This window comes from Pseudochaenichthys georgianus, chromosome 4 (assembly GCF_902827115.2).
Source record: "Pseudochaenichthys georgianus chromosome 4, fPseGeo1.2, whole genome shotgun sequence".
Lineage (NCBI taxonomy): Eukaryota > Metazoa > Chordata > Actinopteri > Perciformes > Channichthyidae > Pseudochaenichthys > Pseudochaenichthys georgianus.
In genome coordinates, this window is record NC_047506.1 from 20,951,571 (window position 1) to 20,978,360 (window position 26,790).

General features: G+C 40.8%; 1 protein-coding gene and 1 non-coding gene across 2 annotated transcripts in view; one reads left to right on the forward strand and one right to left on the reverse strand.

Moving 5' to 3' along the window:
* Positions 1-26,790, reverse strand: part of hmcn1 (hemicentin 1) — a 107,524-nt gene that overhangs the window by 29,935 nt on the left and 50,799 nt on the right. Inside the window, exons 18-39 of the mRNA XM_034081502.1 lie at positions 12,800-12,927; positions 12,566-12,710; positions 11,251-11,363; positions 9,803-9,962; positions 9,041-9,200; positions 8,775-8,902; positions 8,018-8,269; positions 7,563-7,658; positions 7,163-7,357; positions 6,878-7,008; positions 5,940-6,087; positions 5,671-5,797; positions 5,430-5,584; positions 5,035-5,313; positions 4,294-4,575; positions 2,629-2,737; positions 2,371-2,540; positions 1,967-2,121; positions 1,434-1,557; positions 1,198-1,299; positions 527-703; positions 200-351 (exon numbers count right to left, since the gene is read on the reverse strand). Coding sequence (XP_033937393.1) covers positions 200-351; positions 527-703; positions 1,198-1,299; positions 1,434-1,557; positions 1,967-2,121; positions 2,371-2,540; positions 2,629-2,737; positions 4,294-4,575; positions 5,035-5,313; positions 5,430-5,584; positions 5,671-5,797; positions 5,940-6,087; positions 6,878-7,008; positions 7,163-7,357; positions 7,563-7,658; positions 8,018-8,269; positions 8,775-8,902; positions 9,041-9,200; positions 9,803-9,962; positions 11,251-11,363; positions 12,566-12,710; positions 12,800-12,927 — 3,488 coding nt within the window. The remainder of the gene's footprint in view (positions 1-199; positions 352-526; positions 704-1,197; positions 1,300-1,433; positions 1,558-1,966; positions 2,122-2,370; positions 2,541-2,628; positions 2,738-4,293; positions 4,576-5,034; positions 5,314-5,429; positions 5,585-5,670; positions 5,798-5,939; positions 6,088-6,877; positions 7,009-7,162; positions 7,358-7,562; positions 7,659-8,017; positions 8,270-8,774; positions 8,903-9,040; positions 9,201-9,802; positions 9,963-11,250; positions 11,364-12,565; positions 12,711-12,799; positions 12,928-26,790) is intronic.
* Positions 3,379-3,460, forward strand: trnas-aga (transfer RNA serine (anticodon AGA)). The gene has a single exon. It is a non-coding gene; the product is annotated as a tRNA-Ser (tRNA).

Here is a 26,790-nt window from a genome sequence, read left to right on the forward strand (position 1 = left end):
GCTCACATGCAAGTACACAATAACAGCCAACTAAAAACCTACAGAACAAATCCATCTCTATGACACGTTTAATGAAAATGCAGACATATTGTAAATATCGAATGTAATGATGATGAATGAAACATTAAACATTACAATTTAAATCAAAGTACAAATCCATAGCATCATATTGATATGCGTTGACATAATGTATACACACCTGTATGCCATGTGATACACTTGCCACAGGGCTGCCATCTTTGAGCCATGTGAGGTTGGGCAGAGGAACACCGGTGGCCTCACACTGCAGCCTGGCAGCCTCGTTCACAACAACTGTCACTGTGCCCCCTCGACTGGAGATGATCGGAGGCACTGCAAGGACATTTAAATAATTGCATAAATCCATGACAGTTAAGCAAAACAGATACATTTTACATTACTGAAGGTTTATAAAGTCAGATAAGATGGATAAATTAATGTTGTCTTTACCCTGTGTCACCTAACTGTTATTAAGGAATAGCCAATCTCAGTTGTAATGTGTGCTCACCGTACACCTGCAGACTGTGGGATATCTCAGCAACTCCGGCCAGGTTGACCGCTACACATCTGTACATCCCAGCATCGGACAGTTGAGCTCGTTCAATCTCCAGCACCTGGCCACGCTTCAGCATAGTGACCCCAGCAGCACTTGTCAGTGGTCGGCCATCTTTGTACCAAGTGATAGCTGAAACACAAAGGTTATTCAAGGCTTTACATAAAGCAAATGGAAAATACATATTAATAACATCTTATAATGGTGAAGTTGGAGTGTGCAACAAATGTATTAAAAGCAGAAATGTGTTTCAATTCTGTCTGACTAGCAATGGACAATGGAATCTCAAATCTAATTAAATCTTTATACATACAACATTGTTCACATAAATCAGATTTGTGTAGAGGAACACGTTCTGTTAATTGCAGAGAAATCACAAGAAAAGTGTTAAATTCCACTTGAACTTGACTTCTTAACTGCACTGTTTTACATTGGAAAATAAAGGCAGTGGAAAGAGAGTAAAGCTGCCTGAAGGGAGTCATCTGAGATCAATTTTCTGCTGTTCCATTAACGCTTAAAGATAAGGCAAGCAGCAGTATAGACGGTTCCAGCACAGCGGTCAGAGGAAACTACGCCCTGGAGCCTGTGAGTGAGCGCAGCGGGGACGGAGGAGGAAGCCCTCTTACCGGGTAATGGGCTGCCTGTGGCCTTGCACTCCAGCTCGGTGGGAAAGCCTGAAAGGATGGTCTGGTTGATGATCTCTCCAGAGTAGGGAATACTGGGAGGCTCTGAGGGACACACACAAGTGCAGTAATATATCAGATGATACTCTCCTGTCTCCACCTAGTCCCTCGACACAGAGCACAGAGAGAAACCTACATGACAGAGACCAGAGATAGTGCTGTGTGTATCTTTACGTTACCATGGACACTGAGTCGAATGTGCTGTTGGGCTTCACCGGCTGCATTGGTGGCCAGGCAGGTGTATTTTCCAGAGTCCTCCAGTCTTGCCTCTTTGACCTTTAGCAATCTGCCCGCCGACTCCAGCTGTTACATACACAAGCAGAAACACACACAGGATATACAACATTAAGATGTTGAGCAAAGACAGATATTCCACATGTTGCAATATTGTGTCAGTTTTAGAATCAAACAGCTGATACCAATCAGCCAATGACTTCACTGCTTTGCCTGAACTAATGCTATTCTTTATTAGTGTCCTCAGGCAAACGCAGACAATTACTGCTAAAAACTAATCACAGGCCAAGGGGCAACTGTAATTTGTTCCCATCTAGATTACAAAAATAGAACAGGGCCTCGTTTATTTTGCGTGGCATGCAAATTCATGAACGACTTACATTGTTTGGTGCATTTCAGGAGCATCAGTCTACATGTTATGTTTGCCTGAAGCTGTGTCTACTCAGGTGGTTCGTCATATAAAGAAAAAATAACCAACCTTAAGGTGCCCCTGTGTTGAGTCGACAGGTCGGCCATCTTTAAGCCAGGTAATGCTGGGAGGAGGGATGCCGCTTGAGATGCACTCTAGACCGATGGTCTTGTGGAGAACCACTGAACGTTCTGCAGGCCCGGTGGTACGAATGGATGGAGGAACTTGGAAAATTAAGAGGATAGAGTTATTCTACTAAAAACAGCAAATTGTGAAAGAGAGACATTAGAAAAAGGCAAAGAGAAGTTTTTACCCAAAGTGGAAGTGTCCATGTGGCTTGCATTTAAAGCACAAGTTACATTTATTACAATTATAGTGTGTGCAAAATTATCAACCCTACATACTGTATAGCATTGGTTGTCAGAAAACTATGCATTCTCAAAGAAGAATTTAAAAGAAATGTATAATTTTACCATGGACAACTACTTTGAAGTCCCTCTCGTGGTCTCCTGCTTCATTAGTGGCCACACATTGAAAAGGCGCCGTGTCAGAGACCTGAGCGCGGGAAACGATTAGCCGTCGACCGCTGGCTGCCACACGCAACCCCTCACCCTGTCGGACTGGTTTACCATCTTTATACCACCTGCAAAAGAAAATATTTTGCAGTGAATATATGTGTCTACATGTATATTTTAACCAGTTCACATAACTGCTTGAGACGTAGATCTTACGTGATGACGGGTGCAGGGGTTCCAGTGGCCTGACACTCCAGCTCCAGAGGGCTGTTGATTATCACCGTGCTGTCCGTCACATCATCAGCTCCATCAATGAAAGGAGGGACTATGAAAAAATTAAGAGTTGGGACATTTTTTTTATTGTATTTAAATGTAGTCAATGCTGGGAAATTAGAATACAACTATGTGTAATGAAAGAAATTATTTGCTTATATCTGAATTAGTTAAAGTCAACTTTTATTTTACTTGTATTAACTGTTATTCCATACATTTATTCCTTTTTTTCTTTTGCTGATAGTGACAAAAACACAAAAGATAAATCAAATCAAATCAAGTTTTATTTACATAGCACATTTTTAAACGATTTTTGGTCAAGCCAAAGTGCTGTACATATAATAAAAATACCCTACAGTAAAGATACTTTACAGCAAATACAACAGCACAGTTTGGGCAGAATATCAGTATGAGAAAACGACACCCTCTGTCCTTAGACCCTCACATCGTACAAGGAAAAACTTCCGGAATAAATAACAATGGTATGAGGAATTTAAAGATAAGATCTCCAGCCTGGGGTTTGCTTTTAAACTGAATGTCCTGTTTTTCTTGTGAAGAATTCTTGTGAGTATATCACTCACACATGCAGAGCCGCGGTGAAGGGACAGGTGTCCGCTTCTCATGTGGAATGCACACATGGTGCAGATAGCAACAGCTTTAATAGGAAGTCACAGTGTTAGATCATATTTCACAGTTGTCGTGGCCGAGTGGTTAAGGCGATGGACTAGAAATCCATTGGGGTCTCCCCGCGCAGGTTCGAATCCTGCCGACAACGGCACAAACCTTTTCCAGCTGACACGAACTGTTAAAGGCTTTGTGTCAGCTGGAAATGTGACAGGCTTTATCTTTGGGTAGTGATTAGTATTGCTCAGAGTGACTGAATACCAGAGAGGTTACTTCCTATCTGTAATCTGTTAACAGAAGTTTGAAAAACACATTTAGACAACTCAGTTTTCTTCATACCCAGAAGATAGTCCTGCTTTGGCATTTACTGATGGGCTTTGTGAACGAGTTAGAGGAAATACATCAAAGTATATCAATGTTTATTTCAACATGATTTAGTCCCACTTTGAGCCACATAGAGTGCCGTCAGAATAGTTTCTGTTTTATGATGTCAGCTCCAGCCACATACCTGATAAAATAAGAGTAAGGATTAAATAACCTGGAGCAAAATAATCCTGGCTCTTAGCAGCTATAAAGCACTTGTGGTTACCACCTTTTCTGAAGTGTCTTCTCTCTGATGTTTTTACCCGGCATTGACTGAGTCAAATGTTTGGCTTTCTGTTCTTTATATTTCTTTTGAATCTGCATTTTTTTTTAACAGGGGAGACATGCTAAACTGCTGTTCAAAAACTAGGTACTAACATTTATGTCCAAAAAAGAAATGTATGTCCAAATAACAGTGAGGTCAGGCTTTAGAATAATGATATGACAACAACATGAATGCACACAAACAAGCCAGCCTTGAAAGTGATTTTATATAATGTTGAAAGGTATTGTATGATTTGTTTGTGCTACTTATTTCCCAGAAAGTCTAGTTAGTTTGGGTCTGTGTGTGTGGGTGCTGTGCATGCTACTGTCAGGAGAGGATAGAGAGTGTTTATATACCCAAAACTCTGACGTCGTATTTGACTTCCTTCTCTCCAGCGATGCTCGTAGCCACGCAGACGTAACGTCCCGAGTCTGACACCGTGGCTGAAAGGATTTCTATTTTACTCCCCTGCTCGAGAAGACGGACGCTTTCACCATCGCGCACAGGAACTCCGTCCTTCAGCCATGTGAGAGAGGGGGGAGGGTGTCCCCCAGCCTCACACTCCAGAATCAGAGGCTTACTGAGAACCACTTTCCTCTCAGTTGGCCCGTCCTCACCCCCAGCAATGGTAGGAGGCACTGGGGGGGAAAGAACATTAAAAAGGGAACAGAACAAAAGAAGGGTTAAGGCTTCAAATACTTTTTCTGCTTAACTGATGTCTTATTTACATCTCACACTCAAGGCTTTCAAAAGCCAACTACATGTACAATTGCTTTATGCATCAAGTCCTGTAGTCTGTATCCATTGTTGTGCTCCTAGAAGATCAAGGATTTTATTTTCGCATTTAATTGTTTGCCAAATATGCACAGCTGTTTGAAATTATTCTTGCCTGTTGCAAAGGTCTTTATGGTTTGTGATTGAAACCAAATGCCTTAAAGCCTTGAAAATCTGATTTAATGTCACAATGTGCTCTCGATTTTTTTAACTCACATGGTAAATATTAACTTCTAAAAGCCTTTTGTTTTAGGTAGACAAAAAAAGACACAGAAAAAAACAAATGTGTATAGATTATAAGATGTCAGATGTGAAATTCTTACAGTAGACGTCCAGTACAAAGCTCTTCTCAGCGCTCCCGGCCACACTGGTCACCTTGCAGGTGAACAGGCCCGCATCTGATGCCTGCACGCGGGGGAACTTCAGGTAGTGGCCCCGCTCGACGTACTGAACCTGTCTGTTGGACAGGATGGCCTCTCCGTTTCGATACCAGGTGATGGAAGGAAGCGGCACTCCGCGAGCCTCACACTCCAGTGTTACTGTCGTGTCCAGCAGGGCTGTGGCCTCTGTGGTGATGTTACCGCCTTTGATGGAGGGGGGCACTGGAACAATACCACAAGACTGTGTGAGTAAGCTGTATTTCGTCATGTGAGGTTACCAAACAAAGAGTAGGCTCTGCATATAAGTACATGACTGTGTAGTATGTGTCAAAACTCACCATAAACACTGACGTTAAAGTCCTTGGATTGTTTGCCGGCTGTATTCATGGCACTACACTGGTAGCGGGCCTTGTCTCCAAGACGAGCACTCTTTATCTTCAAAACCTGACCCCTGTTGGTGACCTCCAGGTTTGGATCACCAAGGAATACCAGCCTAGAAACAGATGTTTTAACTGTTTTTCAACTAATTTGACCATTGTTACCATAATAGTGAATGATATATTATTGGAAGGCACTTACTTCCTGTCCTTGTACCACTGGATTGTTGGAAAAGGTACACCTTGTACATTGCATTCAAGACTGATCTCCTGTTTTACAATGGCTGAAACATCTTGGGGAGAGGCTGACCCCACAATGGTTGGCGGGACTGGGGCGAATAAGATATTGTATGTTATAGATCTAATCCCAAATTACATTTGTGTATCAAGGTTTGTTCTGTCTGAAACTATGCAGACAGTGTTTTTTTCATTAGGAGTTTCCATAGACAATCAATCAATGTCATAACTCACCCAGTATATCCAGGAAGAAGTCCTTTTCTGTGCTGCCAGCGATGTTTATCGCTTTACAGCTGTAGCTGCCTGCATCTGCTGTGGCTGCCTTCAGTAGTCTAAGAGATTTTCCCATGTCAAGAATCTGGATGGTGTTACTACCAACTACCTGTCATTCAATACAAATAAATAAATCAAACACAAAAGCAAAGACAACAGCATAAGTTACAATTTAGGAAATAGTGCCTGACAGTAATTATGGGGCTAATTGTAATACATCATGATAAAAGGATCTAAAAAAAAAAGAAAGAAAAGCTGCTTGTAATTGAGGCATGAAAAACAAAATATGAATAAGGAAACATTACAAAAAACATTCAGAGAGCATATTGGATTGCTCAGAATTAGCTGATGAAAGTAAGTGCTCTGAATTTCCCTTCTGTGCCCAGCAGGAATCATGTGTGAAGCAGCCAAGGGAACAGAAAGCAGCCAGCAAATTAGACGTTACAACAAAGTGTGTGCTCACTCTCTGTTCTTGCATCAATTTATCATAATTATTCTGTCATGAATACTTTGATTGTGCTGGCTGGTCAGGTCAGTTCTCTTGGACAGTGCACCCTGTAATCACAGTTTATTCTGTCTTTATGAGAATTTGTATTAAAAGATGACAGGTCATGAAAATGTCTGATTGCTGCTATAGTTTTGTGAGCCAAACCTTGTTGATTACTTACTCCGCCACAGTTCAATGGGCAAAGAAAAGTATAAGGCAGCATACTTATACTTGAATAAAATTAATTTGCCCCCAAAACTCTAAATATATGCATCTTTGATGTGTGTATTTACCTTTAAAAGTCCTAACATTTGAAAAAAACACAGAATCTCCTCAGTGTTGTAAATGACAACTGCAAACATTGTCAGTATGAAATGTGTGTTAACAGCTTAGTCAATGGGACTTCACTTACAGGCGTCCCATCCTTGTACCAGGTGATGACAGGGGTCGGACTTCCTATGACATCACACACCAAGCTGGTGGACTGACTCAGGACCAGGGACACGTTGCCTGGTGTTTCCCCGTCACGGATAAGTGGGGGCACTGTGGAGGTGTCAATGAGGAGTTTTGAGCATTAGTTTCCAAGAGATTAAATGTATGCAAGACATGATAGAAGTAATACTTCATTTATGGATCGACAAATAACTTAAAAAGGTTTTTAAAAAGTCAGAGGTCAGAAGAATAGAGAACTGGTCACCGTTAACTTTGAGCTGGTACTTCCTCTCAGTGGATCCAGCATCATTGACCGCAGCACAGACGTACTCTCCGTTGTCCATTGGCGACACAGAGGCCAGAATCAGCAGTGTACCGTCCTCCAGGATGGACACGCCGGGCTCATTACCTGACAACTCCTGGCCATTACGCATCCATCGGATCACTGGCTTAGGAAGGCCTGAGAGAGTGAAGAAGCATAAATGAAAACAAATTCATTTTAAGTAACCATATTGTGTGTTTTACTAGACAAAGTCCTCAGCATTTGTAAATAAAAGTGTATACTTTAATCAAAAATAACTTTTAATAGCAGTGTAGGTATGTTTTGTTCCTGCAACAACAACAAAATAATTATCAATCCACTTCTTGTTCAGAATATAAATTACCTTTGGCAGGGCAGGGGAATGCGATTCGCTGGTTTGCAACTCTCTCCTGCAGCGGACTATTGAAGGGCGGCTCCAATATCTCGACCACAGGGGGTACTGGAAACCGACAATCACATAATCAATGACAAATGTATACTGCAAAATATATTTTAACACACTATAAAGCACATTCAACAGTTGGAGTATGCATCTTAGAAATATATATGCATTGAATAAGTCGCCATTCAAACAAAGAACTGCAAACTAAACTGAACTTGTGGTACATTGTGTCTTATTTCAACATGTTTACAATACAGTCATTATTTATAATCATTTCAAATTAGAATTGCTTAAAAAATACTGCCATGAAAAAAAAGTACAAAATATGATGTGATGTTTCTCAAACATTTCAACACACATAAACATAATGAACACAGTGCGAGCACGTTAGCTGAAGGACATGAATTGGATCCCACCTTGCACCAGCAGCCTGACTCGGGCCTCGGCCCTGCCTGCGGTGTTGGTGGCTATGCAGGTGTAGGTCCCTTCGTCAGCCAGACCCACGTTTCTAAAAGCCAGGCTGCCATCAGGTGAGACTTGGAACCTCTGACCATCTCTTGTCCAGGTGAGGGTGGGCTCCGGGACCCCTCTCACCACGCAGGGCAGCTCCACAGGGTACCCCATCTGAACCTTCATTACCCTGGGGCCAGCCTGGATACTGGGGGGCACTGCAGGACAGAGGACCAGATTTAATAAGGTTTAGAGGGAGTTATGTTGCCCTGGATGTAAAGATTGTATAGTTTATGTTCTACTGTCATTCAGAAGAACATCATGTTATCCCAATGACAGTATGTCTTTACTGCAACTTCCTCAACTCTCTTGGCTTATGTGTGATTATTGAATAGGTTATTTTTAAGAATTCCAAATGATTGCATTACGTTAGATCATGTGATGTTCTTTTGAGGGGCCATAGAGTGCCTTTATTGATAGATATAGCATTAAAAGGGGGGAGACAGAGTGGAGGAAATGGCCTTATATTATTTTGAGCCAGTGTCGAACCTGTAAAGGGCAGCTGATACAGTATATGGGCCGCCAACCCGTCCTTAGAACAAATAGCCTTAGACAAACTCAAATCAGTGCATTCATAACATAATAAAGGTTATACCACTGTTCAGTAACCCTCAATAACATCAATATTAAACCTTTGCTAGAAATTCTGATCTCTGAACTTACCCAAAACACTCAGATCAATGAATGTTGTCAGGTTGCCAGCAATATTCGAGGCAACACACACATAAAGCCCACTGTCTGACACTCTGGTCTCCAAGATCTTCATAGAGCCAGAGGAAAGCTGAGTGTGCCTGTGAGGAGCACAATCAGAAACAGAAATAAACTAAACTGCAAAGTGAAAAATTGCTTCATTACTAGACCTCAGCAGTGCACATGGTGTTGTTGGATTATCTTTCAAAAGAATCAGTGCTGTGTTCTGTATGTGTTACCGGGGAGAGAAAGGGGAGATGAGCTGCCTCTCCTTGGCCCAGCTGATGGTGGGAGGGGGGACACTGTGGACCTCACATAGCAGAATGGCGTCCTCACCCTCAACCACCGTCATTGGCTCAGCTGAGCCTCCAGCACCACCAACACCGGATCTAGGACGGACTACACACACATAGACAAAACAGCAACTCAATTCAAAGGCCTTAGATTAATGTGACACAACATATGAGATGCAAACAAAGAGGGTTAATTACAAAAGAAAAAAATAACAACAAATATTTGTTAAAATTCGCTCTTGTTGAGTTGAGTGTGTTATATAGTTCCTTTATTCAGTACGGAATTTGCCATAGCTCATTGTGCATTTATGTGCTTTTACATATCCAAAAATACAAAGTCATACAACGCAATAAACATGGACAGTAAAACTGTGAGGAAAGTGGTAAAATTACTTTTCCCGCACCTATAGAGCCATGGAAAATGGGTGTGAGTGAGAGCAGTTCATGTTCAGAAGTTTGGTCTTAAGAATCTATAGGAACGGGCATTTACTACATTGGACCTGCGCCTGGACATGGTAAACTACAATTAAGTTGAAAACAATTATCCAAAATTAAGAATAGCTGTTTAGTTGTGTCAAACATCTATCCTTTATTAGTGGAGTTACTTTTTTTTTGTAAAATCTGACATGATTAAAGTTAAATGCTACTTATAGGTCCTAACAGACTTGTCCAGATGTTACTTAGCATTTAGCTGGTGATGAGTTTTACCATAGACTGTGAGCTGGACCTTCCTGGCTGCATGGCCTGCAGCGTTGGTAGCTGTGCAGAGGAACTCTCCAGTCTCGTTTCCAGAGGGGGAGGTGATGAGGAGGCTGCCGTCAGAGTCCATGGAGAAGGCTGGACCACCCAAGTTCAGCAGCTCCCCACCCTACAAAAGAAACCACAGCAGGGAAAGGGCAGGGAACGCGGTTTGTTTCATTAACTTAGCTTTATTAACACTCAAGATGGTGACCAGGAAACAGGAAGGCTGTGTGACCTACTAAGCGTTCTTAAATTGATTATTTGATATTCTCTCTTCTACTTTTGAATGCAAAGGCTTTAAATAAAAGTGTTATAGTTTATACATTAAATAAACCAAAACACAAAGCAAATGTGACGTCAGTGCATCAGGATTAAATCATCTCTGCATTGTCCTAACTTAACTTGATTGATGTTATACAGAACAGCAAGGGAATCACATTTTAACAGCTGGTGCAAAACTTAGCAGGGTCTAGTTTTATATGTCCCTGCAGCCCTGTTCACTTTAAACGCATCACTTTTACAACTCAGAGAAACTAATGAAAAATGGAAAAAAGGGAGAAACTGTTCATGAACACACATTTCACAGGGATTATTCCCGGTGTGAACGCGATCTGCTCTTTAGTTCATCAGAACTCTTTAGTTCTGATGAACTAAGTACGGCAAAGTACTTGGTGTGAAAGCGCCTAATGGCTTACAGTCCACACTAACACACAAAAGTGCACATGTAAAGACGAAGAACACATCCTAATGCACAGAGGTAGAGCTAATTTCACAAGCATCCCAAGGCAAACACACATATCCTCAGAGACACACAGAAATGTTCCTTGTATGTGCTATTGTCCTGCCAGAGCCCATCAATAAAGTAAGTATTGTACTGAAATACAAATAGAAACCCTGACTTTTGGCAACACAATGACCTGTTCTCTTGTAGTTCAAAAAGTAGATTCACATCTGGATTTTTTTTAAGTTGAGCTTATCTATGTCCAAGACTGCACAACTACACTCCACGAATACACATAGTAAATGTTTGGAATATTAATGAGCTGCACAACAGCATTCACTTAAAAGTAAATAGTATATTTGTGCAAGGCTTTGTGATTCAAGACATCATATAATTGACATGTGAAGCTGTCATTTAATCAATATTTCTATAGAATGTGAAGACATTGCCTACTTTGGAGAAGGAGCTTTACTAATGCTGCATTTTTGTGGAGTTCCAACTTGGGCAAAATAGACCAAATTGGATGAATAATGTACTTTCATGTGGTTTCACTCGTTCTCCCTTTGAACTTTTTTTCCATTTATGGAGAGAAATTAAGGTCTTTAGTTGCAGGAAATGAGAGCATCGCCGCAATCACAGAACTGGCTCTTACTTTGGCCGACTTTCTACTAAGATAGGTAATGCCAACACATACCTTGGCCCAGGTAATGTCAGGGGGGGGAACTCCCCTGGCACGGCAGGGCAGAGTGATGGGTGTGCCCTCAATTGTGTTGAACACCTGAGGGCCATACTGAATTGTAGGAATTACTGCAAACATAAGAAGAAGAAGACGAAGAAGAAGAAGAAGAAGAAGAAGAAGAAGAAGAAGAAATACACAGTAGGTTAATATTTTTTTGTGAATGTTCATGTGTTTATCTCTTCTGTGTGTTTTTCTGTGTGTGTCTCTTGTCCCTCCCTCCACTATCTATCTTTTTCTTGTTGTTTTTTTACACCACCAAGAATCTGCAGAAAAGATCAGCCCTGGGAGGCCTGGAGCATCTTCTTGGAAATAAAAAATGTGATTCAACTAAACAACAAAATCACAACAAGCGTACACATTACGAACAAGTATTGCATGTCATTCTTCTTTCTGTACTCTTTGCATGTATTTAGCATTAAGTAGCCTCTATGGAAAGTATTTCAAATATATTATATCAAATGTAACCTATTGTCTGAGCTACATATTGTAAATGTCCAGTGTGTTGTGAATGGACAGCTGAAAATTACTGATTTCATGAGGGAGATTGTATGTACTTGCTGTGGACAATTGCGATTTAAATTGTTAGAATCTGGCAATGACTGACTTTAGTATAAATAGAGAACACATTTTCCCCTTTCACTGTGCTCTAAATGTCGCTATCACCTTAAGCTGCTGGTTTAATGTATACCTCAAAGATAATCCTATTCATGAGGGTTAACAGCCCTCTGCAGGGAAAGGAAACATTTAAGCGGCACATTGACAAGAGGAGGAGGTAGCAGAATAAAAGAAAGAGGAAAAACAGAGGGGACATTTCATATCCAACAAAAAATGTATAATAGGCCTTTTTCATCGAAGACATATTAGCATTGACTTGGAAGAAAAAGCACATGGAATGTTAACATTAAACCTGGCTCATTTACATGAAGTGCCCCAGTATGCACAATACCAACCTGGAAGTATAGTGTGTTCTAATCCATATATTACATGTTTATAAACTGCTTATAACATTTTGATAGGGAGACTTCATAAATGTTTTGCTAGACAGAAGTATAAAAGCACAAAATACATATTTATAATGCGCAAAAACCAGGCATTTGCATTACACCCCTTTCTAATCAGCAGAAATATCCCATCTCCAATTATTTATTCAATGTATGTCCAGCTAGTGCTCAAACAGTACCTGGCAGACACACACATTGTGTTTGCCATCATGTGTGTGAATATGCATGTCTGTTGACAGATGGTTTGTATGTATATTTATGAACATTACCATAGACATTGACAGTGGTGGTATGGTTGGTGGCCCCGATAACGTTTTCAGCCAAACAGATGTAGTCACCAGCATCATCCAGCTGGACTCTTTCAATATGCAGACTGCCGTCCCTCCTCACTGTCAGATACTGGTCTGAGGTCACCTGAAAGTTATTTTTGGGAAATTGTTTAAACACATTAAACAAAAAAGACACGGAAAAACAAACTGTACATTTTCTCTTTGAGTACTCACCAGACCGTAGTTGTGTAGCCATTGCCTCTCAGGCAGCGGATTCCCAGCCAATAACACACAGGGCAGAGTCACCTGCTGGTCCTCGACCACACTGAGCACAGCCGGGCTCATGGCAATGACCGGCGACACTGCAGATTCCACGCAAACAATCATCGTCACAGGAAAACTCACCAAGACAGTCATAACATGCAGAAATATGACAGATGTTTCAAGAGTGGTTGGATTTCATTTAAAAAATATATATAGCAGGGCTCAACACTAACTTTTAAAAGTGGTTGCCAGGCTGGCAACCAGGCATCAGCTTTTGGTTGCCAAAACTGAAAATACGGTTGCCATTTTTAGTCACCTTATATTTTTAAATAATTAAGATACTATACAGTTATACATCAACTTAATAATGAACATGTGACACAAAAGAATGTTCAAATTCTTTACAATAAGTAATTAACACAATTAATTGAAACTTAAGTGGTAGTAAACTTGTCCACCCTCAATTGCTGGTATACTAAATACCAGCAGTGCAGCTGTTGTCATGTTCTTCACAGATCCCTCACAAATGAATTGAGAAAGTCACTAGTTTCTTGGCCATCCGTTGTCTCCCTTTCAAATGTGGGTTTTCTTGACCTTTGTGCTGACCCCCACCATAGGTCCATTGGCCCTTCAGGATCAAAGTCTTGGATTGGCCAGACTAATACATTTCTAATGTTAAATAAATGAAAACCATTCACAGTTAAGAATTAGATATTAATTATTAATGCTGTAAATTATTTATTAATATGTCTAACTATATTTAAAATGTGTCACCTTTTTATAGAAGTGATTATATTTGTATGCCAATACAATGCCTATGGTAAAGTTTCGTTTTGCACTTTTATTTTGGTAGTAATAAGTTCGGGACTCTTATTTTGAAGGAACTTTTACCAGAAGTGAATGCACAACGAAGCATAATGTATATATTTCGCCTCCCTAGACTTTACACATTTCCTCTTTGCTTTCGTTCGGGTTTACCTTGCGCTTCATCAGTTGAATCACTTTGAACATTCGTTTGAGATGTTGACGGGTTGGCAGAACTTTTTACCCCACAGTCAAACAACTTAATTTGCTTCGCCATTTTTTGTAAAACAAACACACGCCGCACCCATGGATGTATAATAAGAACTGGATACAGCGTGGGAGGCGGGGCCTCATTCATTCCTATGAAAGTTGCGCATGATGATAAAATGGCCCAACTTTTGAGAGAGTGAAACGTCACAGATTACCCGGCATGCCTGAGAAGTACCCGTATGTGCGCTCATAGCGCATGCGCAACTTTAACCTACATGCTCGTTCACATCAAGCACGTCTATAGAGAGGCGAAGTCCCTCCCTTTCCGGGAGCCTCCATGGGACCCCGGAAGCGTAAAATTATACATTGAAGTCAATGGAGAGAGAAAGGTTATCTTTTGATCCCGTTTGAATTGTGCCACGAATGACACATATGATGTTTGTCAATTTAAAAGAATATTTTGCAAGTCAAAAAAATTAAAATGTGTCGTAAAACTGTGAAGTTACACGTTTTTTTTTGTGTGAAACCGCTGAGTGAACTACAGGTCTCTAGAGAGGCTTCTCAATACTCAAATTTCCCCTCCTCGACTCCTCGGTCCTCCGGTAGTGACCCGGAAATGAATTTCAGCGCGCCATTTTGAAGGACGTCTCATTTCTCTAAATGCACACCGAGGACCGAGGATCGATCATCGAGGAGGCTCTCTGGAGGAGCTATAACCGAGGATACACTGATGGTTCCTCCACGGCTCCTCCGCGGATGCATTTCCGGGAACGGTGGAGGCGTGACGCACGGCCGGACTTATCTCAGCCAATGACAGCTCTGCATGCATCCCCTGGATATTATTTGAGAACCTGCTCTCATCGCAACGCGATGTTTACAGTGAGAACAGCTGTGAGGTCCTGCAGAAAGCAGAGCAGTGTGTAAAATATATATCACTCAGTATAACAGGCCTACTCTCTTTATTTGCTTTAGTTTAGTAGATATCTACAAAGAGTCCATATTTTTCTAAAACCATTTAGTGCTTCACATAATAAAATACACAACGGCTGTAGCCTGATTATGCTTTAGCAGCTGTAGGTGTGTGTGGTACAGTATGTAGGTGTGTGTTGTACAGTGTGTAGGTGTGTGTTGTACAGTGTGTAGGTGTGTGTTGTACAGTGTGTAGGTGCGTGTGTTGTACAGTGTGTTGTACAGTGTGTAGGTGCGTGTGTAGGTGTGTGTGTTGTACAGTGTGTAGGTGTGTGTTGTACAGTGCGCAGATGCCGCGGACAGACGGGTCTCAGTTGGTTTGATGTCCTTACTTTTAATACTTGCAAATACAACTTTTGGCCCGTAATTTCAATTCCCCATTTCAGCGACCAGAGAGAGAGAGGGGGGGGGGGGGGGGTATATCCAGTCTCTGACTGTGTTACGTTATTATGAGAGTGCTCTCATACTTTAAATTGTATATATTTATATAAATATATTTGTGTGTGTGTGTCCGCATCTGTAGCCTGTTATTGTCTCATTATACCGCACTCTCAATGAATTCAAATAAAATATGTGGGGGAACAATGTTCAGCTGATCTAACAGAGATTATAAAATATGACAAAACACTCGACAGCTGATGCAGCTGTTGCCACGTCATAATGAACGGACGTCGCTTTAATATGACCGCTCAGAGGAGAGGAGTTCTCATTTCTTTAAACGTCTGCTACTTCCCCTCCTCTCTCCTCGGTTCCCCTCCTCGGTCCTCCGCTCGCATCTCCTGTGGGCGGGTCTAAGTCTCGAGGAGGGGAGTCGAGGAGGGGAAATTTGAGTATTGAGAAGCCTCTTAGGTCTCGCACAATACGCGTCACCATCACAAAGATGGCCGTCACGTTAGCAAATTTCACCTGTTTCTTTCAGAATGAGAATAAAAGTATAAAACGAGGTGACTACAAGTCTGGACACGTTGAGAGCTGTACATACACGAAAGGGGAGTTAGTCGGTTCTGTAAGAGCAGCGGGACCGGCTTTACAAGATGTTGGTGAGTAATATGAGTGCAATGTGTAACGTTAATGTCAGCTAGCTAACATTAGCTAACAAGGTACACTAACGTGTTTTGTTTCAGTAACTAGTGTTCTCCTTTAGAACTTCGTGGTCTCTGTGTATGCTGTGGTGGATAACATTAGTGTTCACAAGAACAAGGTACACTCCCGTGTTTTGTTTTAGTTGCTCTTCAGATTGAAGCGGCCAGTTTTATATCGACTATACTGTATGTGTGATCTCCTTTTACATCTCGTTGTGTCATTTGAGTTTATTTGCTGTGTGTAGATTCAAGGGTTTTGTTTATCTTGTCAATTTGTTTGGTTATCCAGGCACAGCTGTGTGTGACTCCCTCTGGTACACTGGTATGTGTTTTCCTAATGTAGAGAGCATTGATTAATTAATAAACTACACACTGAGTCTAGATCCTGACCAAATCCTTTTTTATTGTTGATCAAATGTTTTTCAAAAATGTATTCATACACATTTAGAAAAATACAATGTACAATCACAACCAGTACAACACACATTACAAAAAATACAGAAAAAACAAACAATAACAACAATCAGACAAAACTATGGAAAAATAACCCCTCCCACCCCCAGATCCAGACCATCCTTGTATTATTGCTCATTCAATCTATTATAGCATGCTAACAAACATGGTACTTACTTTATTTGTACAGATCTGCATGGGAGACGATGGCGCGATGCAGAGCGCTGTCTGTGATTGTGCACGGGGGATGTACAAATGCAGCCACGCTGCAGCATTGGCAATATGTGCCATGTGGCAGATCAGCTCCACAGATGTTGAGTGCCAGTGGAGGAAGCCTGGCACTTCCAAAGTAGTCCAGCCGGTGTCTCAACTCTACCAACAGTGAGAGGAGACATACAACCCACTGGCCAGAGACATCGCCACTCAGGATGTAGACTGGTTCAGGTCTGCACTGAGGGGCGCACAGTGTGGCATGGCATGGCTTTTGTCACCTGAGCCAGAGCCGCGGCCTCAACATCAGGCCATTGTCACCGTGCCGGAGCTGGTGAAGGGGCATGGGGGCTTGAGGCAATTCTTGCCTCAATGCGACTGAGCAGAGACCAGCAAGCTGCCATCCAGACAGCCACCGGAGGACAGCGGACAAAGTGGCAGTTACACAGGCGGGGCAGGTTGACAGCCAGCAAGTTTGGTGCTGTGCTGCGGTCGGGACTTTCATCCACTCCATGCGCGTCCCTCATGAAGAGGGTGCTCGGGGGGTACAAGTTGGACGGAGTCATGGCTGTCAACTGGGGGGTTGTAAACGAGGCCGAAAGGGTGAAGGCTTTTGTGCAGGCCTATCAGGAGACAGTGTTCGAGTCTGGTCTCTTTGTGAGTGAGTCGGTGTTTTGGGAGCATCCCCCGATGGACTTGTGCAGCCATCTGCCCTGCTGGAGGTGAAGTGTCCACCATCATTATATAGGATATATATATATATATATATATTTGTATACATATCTATTGATATATTGATATATTGATTTAAAAGTATTTTTGATCTCTGTCTATAAACACAAACTGAGTAAGATTGACAATAAAGTTGACTTTGAAAAATATATATATTCTTTATGAAAATAGTTGACTGTTGGAGAAATGAATCCAAATGAAACGTTGGACTGAACTACAACTACGCCTTTAAATCTCTACGGACTGTTTTTCAGTGGGATGGCAAGTTCCTATCTTTAAACATTTATTAGTTTTTTCTCAGAACAGATTTGATTTTCTGAAGTTAATTTAACTTAACCATGTAAGGTCATTATTAAAAAGGTACAATCAATTTGTTTAGGGTTGAATAAAATAATGATAAACATTTCATTTGGATAATTTACTGACAGAATAAGAAACTCAATGATGCTCTACTCACCTGTTCCTTTTTATAAAGTGAAACAATAGATTTTAGTAAACTTAAAAACAACCTTCTCCAAAAGCTATCAAGGAATATACAGAATACTTGTTTTAGAACTTTATTACATATTTTTATATAAATAGTTTGAGTGATCCATAATTGACAGAAGCTGGTGTTTACACTGACCTGTTACTCATATATTAATGTCTTTGTAACTTCTTTAAACCACTACCTCACTAATTTCTTTCATTCATCACGGTTCAGTAAACTAAGTGATACATGAACCAGTTTAATAATTATAATAACGTAGGATTGCAACTCTTTGAAACTGTAGGTGGCTCTTAAAAGAGCAGTTGTGTTTGGGTGTGCTGGTCTCAGGTCAGTCTAAGCCCTCTCTCCGCGGATGCGGCAGGCCAGCTGGATGTCCTTGGGCATGAACCTCTTTGCTTGGTTCATCTTACTGGGGGGCAGCTACATGGATGTCGGTGCAGTCCACAGTCATTGTGCAGTTGAAGGCAGAATGAATTTATTATTGACTCCGAATGAAGCACAACTTCATGTCATACAATACATTGACTTTGTTTGTAATTGTGTAAAAAAATAAAGCATTGATTAGCAAGCAGGACCTGCAGGAACAGAGCACGGTGATGGATGGAGCTGAGAAGAGAGAAGAATAAAGAAAACAGATCAACTTCATTATCGGATATTAAAAATTCAATTTCAAAACAAGTTGCCACTCCTGCAGTTTTCTAGTGTGTAAAGATGATTTCACATGACCTATGCACAATATCACACTCAATACATGTGTGTCTCTGGGGGTGCATTGTGCCTTTGATGTATATAAATAATATACCATAACCAAATACTATTACGTACAGTGGAAATCAGGTTGCCAGGGCAGGTCAGTGTGCATGTTCCTCAGGGTCTCAGCAGTTACAGGTGAGGGAAAGGAAATAAAAGAGAAAAAGGTCAGTAACAACACTTTAAAGTAACAACACTTTGAATAATTATCTCTTCTAATAATTTTCTCTCAGTAATCACTCAACTACTGTCTTTCCAACAAACAGATTGACTCACCCTTACTGTCATCACAATGAAACACGTCCAGAAGAATGTCATGCAAAGCTATCAGTACTTGAGATTATATTGGCCCCAAAAAGAACCTTGAAAAGGGCATGTGTGTGTGTTTGGTAAGATGAAGTGTGTGTGTGTGTGTGTGTGTGTGTGTGTGTGTGTGTGTGTGTGTGTGTGTGTGGGAAGATGAAGTGTGTGTGTGTGTGTGTGTGTGTGTGTGTGTGTGTGATCTTGGTCAGGGAGTGTATTGTGTGTGTCAGGGTGTCTGGGAAAGTGTATGTGTGTGTGTGTTGATATCTTGGTCAGGGAGTGTAGTGTGTGTGTGTGTGTGTGTGTGTCAGGGTGTCTGGGAAAGTGTATGTAAGAAGGTTTATATATATAGGATTACTTTAAAACAGTCCCAAATAATACATGTTCACTTCAATACAGTTCAAGATAATACCTGTTTACTTTAATACAGTTTAGAACAATATCTGTTTGCTTTAGTTTACTTCATGTAATAAAATAATAATGTCATGGTAAGGCTACCATCACTAAAGTAATGTAATGCTAACTAACGTGCTCGCTACTCGTCGCTACTAGCTAGGTAGCTAGCTTGACTGTGTTCCATGCACAACATGTGTATTACCTGAGATGTCTGATCCGGCGACTCCTGGTCCTTTCATCAGACGGGAAGCGATAGAACGAGCAAGTGGTATGATCACTTATGTGATTACAACCTGGTACAAAGCACACAGGCATCTTGTACAAGTGAATTTATTTTTAGCAATCTCTTATTTATTGGAGGGAATAAATCAGTTATGAGATCTTCTTCTTCTTCGCTTTAATTACGAGTCGCAACCACTTGGAGCATTATCGCCTGTGACATCACTTACGCGAGCCAGAATGGGATTTGGGATTTGTAGTCTTTGTAGTCGCGTATTTTTCATAGTCTTATATTTCAACAGTTTTACGACAAAATGTGACTTTTTTGACATGGAACTTATTGTTTAAGATTGACAAACATCATATGTGTAGTTCGTGGCACAATTCAAACGGGATCAAAAGATACGTGTTCTCTCTCCATTGAATTCAATGTTAATTTTTCGCTTCCGGGGTCCCATGGGCCGGAAGTAGATGGGCGTGACTTCGCCTCTCTATTTGCGTACATGTAACAGCACCGTGCGCTCATGACAGCATGGTAATAGCTTGTTATTATGCAGTTAGCAGCTAGCGACTAGCTAGTAATTATGCTAATGTAATCATCAATCGTTATGTACTTCTATATGCTGTAACAGGATCTAGTGATATCCAACAGAGCTTCATTTAGCATGAAATAATTATTTCACTGTATATATATATATATAAGAAGCTACAGGAACGTTAATCTACGTCGGTAATATTAACTTTATTTAATACAACATTTACGGTACAAGATTTACATCATACAGCCCATGTAGTATAATATTTTACAAATGATGAATTACAGCAAACATGTGCAATATATCCATTATTACAGCTCCGTGGGCTGGCAGTAAGGCGATATGGGTCTGTTGTTATTGTGCATCCATGGGTAAAGAGAAACACATGTAGTGCTGAACACGTAACATGAACGTGCCGGGTAGCGCGGTCCCGTGGGTTAGATGCGCGTTCATAATGCCGAGGGAAATAACTCTCAGAATAACGTTATTAGCACATTATTACAACTTGAGGAACGAATGTTTTTAATAAGAGCTATACAAGTGTTCATACTGGGTTGTTTATTTAGTTTAAAAAAAATTATCCAACGAGTTACAGACCACTCTTTCCCCATGTAAGTCAATGGGAAAAAGTGTGTCCGGGCCTGGCAACCAAACGGATGTGCAGTACCGCCGTTTGGCCACCACGAATATTTCCATCTGTGTCCGGCGCACTTCCTGGCGGCTTGGCCGCACCGCGCACGCGAGTAAACGTGCATCGCTTTCTGGCTCCGTAATCACACCAATGCACGTGCAACTTAAGTATCAGGTTCCGACTGGTCACAACAATAATTAAATATCACAACAAATAATTAACATTTATCTATTTTGGGGTGCACATTTAGCTGTTTGCTGTACTTATTTCTTTATGTTAAAAACTGGTTGCCACTGATGGCAACCAAAGGCCAAGAAGTGGTTGACATTTTTTCTGAATGGTTGCCAATGGCAACCGGGCAACCGTTACTGTCGAGCCCTGTATAGTAATGATCAAATGTCGTTAAGTCTCACTCCACCACTCACTCACAAAGGAAGACGCAGGGCTGCCAACACTCACGCATTGAGCGTGAGAGTCACGCAATTAACCCATATCTCTCACGTCCAAAATAAATGTATATAAATATAAAAATAAAGTGAAGGAACAGCAAACCGAGCGGGCTACGAAATGAGACGGTCTTCTGGCTTAGTTCAGTAAAGTTGGAACGACATTGGGAGATTCTGATTTCACGGATCAATAACTCATGAACAAAACGTTATTCAGACACAAATGACGTCTCTTAAAGGTGGGGTAGGTAAGTTTCAGAAACCGGCTCGAGATACACTTTTTGTTATATTCCATGGAATGCTCTTAACATCACGATAGCAATGAATATCTTAAGTGCTTTGACAAAAAATCCATAAACAAATTTCATCTGTAGAAGCCGTAATACTGTAAAAAGTACAACCAATCCGTTTAGCCGGCCGGCTAACGGATGGCCTACCTGCCTGTCAGCCTTCCATCGGGGCACAAACTTATCTCGTGCCCTCATTGGTCATGTGCGCGTTCGTGTGTGTTGGAGGAGGGGCTCTATAAGGAAGTGGCAGATTTTCTCGGGTTGTGTATTTTCAAATTCTAGCAATCTCGAGCCGGTTTCTCAAATTTACCTACCCCACCTTTAAGTACTGTGGTAAGGTTGACAACGAACTACAATCGTCAATCGTCAAACCGTCTGCAAAGTGCAACCCAAAAAAGAGAATACAATAATATTCAATCACTATTATACAGCTTATTACTACCAAACTCACTACACACATCAATAGTTTCCTGTGTGTCATACTACAGCAGAGAGTTTGGAAGAATATGCTTTTGAATAATTTTGGGGAATATTTATAATGTAAAATCTTCAATAAATATGGCATCATCTTAAATAACTTTACTATTATACAGTATATTTCTACCAAACTCACTATTTGCATTGTTGTTAGCATCTGGTTAGCTTAACGGATATTAAAAGCTGTTTCTAAAACAAGGAAAAGGAGAGCTCTGTCCTGTCATACTGAGAGATAACTACAGCTCAGGGATGTAAGGGACTCTGTTTAGATAGTTAACTTTAGTCTAGTTATCTCAGTGGGTCTCAAATGTTTTGGTCACCATTTATGAGAATAAATGAAAAACAGTTATGAAATACTATATGACAGTAAAACAAGAATACAGTTTAAAAGGTGAGTGATTTGTAAAATATCCATAAAGAAAAAGAAAATCTGTTTGCCATAAATTCATTTTGCTCTCAAAGTGCACCAGGTTGATGCATTTAACTTCAATATTTAAAAAAAACTCTTCCCGGGGGAGCATGCACCCGGACCACCCTAGAGGAGGTGAGGACCCCCCCCCCCACTTATAAAATAGCACTTTACCTCTGCTTACACCGATATGCCATTTTATATGCTGTGAGCTGATTGTCGAGCCTTCATTGTCGCGGGTGCACTGTGAATGTGCGTGTTCCACTGTAGCGCCCGGTACATTAATGGGAAACCCTAGTTTGTACATGTTCAATACATTTGTAACACTGTACACATGAACGTTTCTTTTTTCGGTTCACCAAAACAAATCTCACTCCAAGGTGAACTCAAATGTTGGCAGCCCTGGAAGACATTACATCCGATTATGCTCAGACGGATACATCCTTAACTAATATTCATCTACCTAGAGATGCAATTATGTGTAGTGATGTTAATTGTAAGGATGCAAAGCATAGGAGTGATATCTGCTCCATGTACAATGATATAGTAAGTGCTCTGTATGAAGGCAGTAAGCCTTACTATAAACGTAACAATAAGGCACATAACATCAGGCCTGGCTAGAATAGGTACAGTGGGGCAAAAAAGTATTTAGTCAGCCACCAATTGTGCCTGTAATTTTCATCCTAGGTATACCTCAACTATGAGAGACAAAATGAGAAGAAAAAAAATCCAGAAAATCACATTGTCTGATTTTTAAAGAATCTATTTGCAAATTATGGTGGAAAATAAGTATTTGGTCAATAACAAAAGTTCATCTCAATACTTTGTTATATACCCTTTGTTGGCAATGACAGAGGTCAAACGTTTTCTGTAAGTCTTCACAAGGTTTTCACACACTGTTGCTGGTATTTTGGCCCATTCCTCCATGCAGATCTCCTCTAGAGCAGTGATGTTTTGGGGCTGTCGCTGGGCAACACGGACTTTCAACTCCCTCCAAAGATTTTCTATGGGGTTGGCATCTGGAGACTGGCTAGGCCACTCCAGGACCTTGAAATGCTTCTTACGAAGCCACTCCTTTGTTGCCCGGGCGGTGTGTTTGGGATCATTGTCATGCTGAAAGACCCAGCCACGTTTCATCTTCAATGCCCTTGCTGATGGAAGGAGGTTGTCACTCAAAATCTCACGATACATGGCCTCATTCATTCTTTCCTTTACACGGATCAGTCGTCCTGGTCCCTTTGCAGAAAAACAGCCCCAAAGCATGATGTTTCCACCCCCATGTTTCACAGTATGGTGTTCTTTGAATGCAACTCAGCATTCTTTCTCCTCCAAACACGTCTAGTTGAGTTTTTACCAAAAAGTTCTATTTTGGTTTCATCTGATCATATGACATTTTCCCAATCCTCTTCTGGATAATCTAAATGCTCTCTAGCAATCTTCAGACGGGCCTGGACATGTACTGGCTTAAGCAGGGGGACACGTCTGGCACAGCAGGATTTGAGTCCCTGGCGGCATAGTGTGTTACTGATGGTAGCCTTTGTTACTTTGGTCCCAGCTCTGTGCAGGTCATTGACTAGGTCCCCCCGTGTGGTTCTGGGATTTTTGCTCACCATTCTTGTGTTCATTTTGACCCCATGGGGTGAGATCTTGCGTGGAGCCCCAGATCGAGGGAGGTTATCAGTGGTCTTGTATGTCTTCCATTTTATAATAATTGCTCCCACAGTTGATTTCTTCACACCAAGCTGCTTACCTATTGCAGATTCAGTCTTCCCAGCCTGGTGCAGGTCTACAATTTTGTTTCTGGTGTCCTTTGACAGCTCTTTGGTCTTGGCCATAGTGGAGTTTGGAGTGTGACTGTTTGAGGTTGTGGACAGGTGTCTTTTATACTGATAACGAGTTCAAACAGGTGCCATTAATACAGTTAACAAGTGGAGGACAGAGGAGGCTCTTAAAGAAGAAGTTACAGGTCTGTGAGAGCCAGAAATCTTGTTTGTTTGTAGGTGACCAAATACTTATTTTACCGAGGAATTTACCAATTAACTCATTAAAAATCCTACAATGTGATTTCCTGGATTCTTTCCCCCCATTCTGTCTCTCATAGTTGAAGTGTACCTAGGATGAAAATTACAGGCATCCCTCATCTTTTTAAGTGGGAGAACTTGCACAATTGGTGGCTGACTAAATACTTTTTTGCCCCACTGCATGTAGCTGAGTATCATGCTGAAGCCTGTGAAGCCACTAAATCATGGGCTATGGCAGGCAGACCCAGACAAGGGTCTGTATTTGAGTACAAGAAGCTTACTAATGCAAGATACAAGTATGCTATTAGCTTCATCTGTAAAAATGAGCAAGCTATGAGGGCCGATTCCATGGCTAAGAAGCTGCTAAGTAACAATGTTATGGATTTTTGGAAATAAGTGAGGGTTATTAATAACTGCAAAATATCTCTACCATGCACTGTTGACGGAACATCCGGAACAGACAATATTGCAGAGTTATGGCGACAGCATTATAGAACCTTATTCAACTGTGTCCAAAGTGAACTGTATAGGGTAGATGATATTGATAGCAATGAGTCAATGGTGATAATGCCACATGAGGTATGCCAAGCTATAAACAAGCTGTCTGATAACAAAGCAAGTGGTGTAGATCATATTTCTGCTGAACATCTTAAATATGTCAGTCTGAAGATAGCTCCTCTCCTTTCTATTTGCTTTACTGCCTTTGTGAGTCATGGCTTGTTACCAGACTCAATGTTGTCTGTTCTGTTAGTGCCAGTTATTAAGGAAAAAACCAGTAAAGTGGGAAGCCTAGATAACTATAGGCCCATAGCATTAGCCAGCATACTGTCAAAAGTCCTAGAAAGAATTCTGCTGGACAGATTAGATGACTTTATTAACTCAACAGATAACCAGTTTGGCTTTGACATGGCACTGACTTGTGTATATACGCCTTAAAGGAAATTGTTAACAAATATAGAGGTAATAACTCATCAGTTCTTATGTGTTTAATTGATGCTTCTAAAGCCTTTGATCGTGTTAATCATAGGAAGTTATGTGTTAAACTGAGTCAAAGAGGGGTGCCCAAATACATTGTGAGAATTCTGGTCAACAGGTATGGCCACCAGACTATGCAAGTAAAATGGGGCAATAGGGTCTGAGCCCCATTTGGGGTTAGCAATGGTGTCAGACAAGGTGGAATTATGTCCCCAGTTCTTTTTAATCTTTATATTGATGATCTGTCCACGCGACTGAAAGCCTGTAATACTGGATGCATGATCGGTAGTACTCTAGTGAACCATATTATGTATGCAGATGATCTTGTAGTGCTGAGTCCATCTAGCGCTGGTCTTCAGCAGCTTCTTGCTGTTTGTTCTGTGTATGGTGTGGAACATGACATCAAATACAACGCCAGTACTGTCATGATCTTTAGAACCAAAGAGGATAAATGTCTAAAATGTCCTGATTTTAAATGGTCTGATATTAATCTTAGTGTCTGTAATACGTTAAAATATCTTGGACACTTTATTACAGAAGAAATTACAGATGATGAAGATATTTATAGGCAATACCGCATGATGTATGCACGAGCAAACATTCTCCTACGTAAGTTTGGTGCATGTACAGATGGAGTGAAGATGTCTCTGTTCAGAGCATATTGCACACCACTATACTGCACATTTGTGGTCAAACTACAGAAAAGCAAGTTTACGGAAACTTCAAGTAGCTTATAATGATGCCATGAGAATATTGCTGAAGAGACCTCGATGGTCTAGTGCAAGTGAAATGTGTGTGGCTGCAGGAGCCAATACTCTACAAGCTGTTTTAAGAAATCTTATGTATAAATGTATTTGCCGGCTTAATGACTCTGATAATGAAATCCTCTTGGCCTTATCGAACATAAGGTTTAGTACTACACGCTACCAATCGCAGCTGTGGAGACATTGGTATAGTTGTCTCTTTGTAGGACACTGATTTAAATTATTCTTAAACTATGAATTTTTTTATGCTGTGTATGTAATTTATTATATGTAATGTCTTGTCTTTTATCTGGACCCTGAGTCTGTAATAAAGTTTTCATTCATTCATTCATGGCAATTCCTTCAGTGTCACTAATCATACTGACTCATCAGTACAGTGACATTGGCCTTGTTAACCTGTATTACTATTCAAGTTTGCTGCATTTAGTCCTTTCTTGCTCTCCTTATCTATGTATTGTATCTTTTTATTTACATATTTTGAGTTGGGGCGTATGTTCTGTGTGTGTATTTGTGTCTATATCACAAGTAATAAACAAAGTGTCCGTCAAAAATATGTCTATATCGCTGGCAAAGCTTGAAGGAAGCACATGTGTGGTGTGTGTACCATACAATCAATAAATAGGGAAAGCTTGGTTGCTATAAACATACTAACAATACAGCATATATTTATTTCTACACCTGATTTAAGTATCAACACACCTATATCTTCCTTCACATGAACACAACACATACATGAACACGTACACACACGATGACATTGCATAAAATGTTGTCAAAATAGTTTGGCGTTGTTC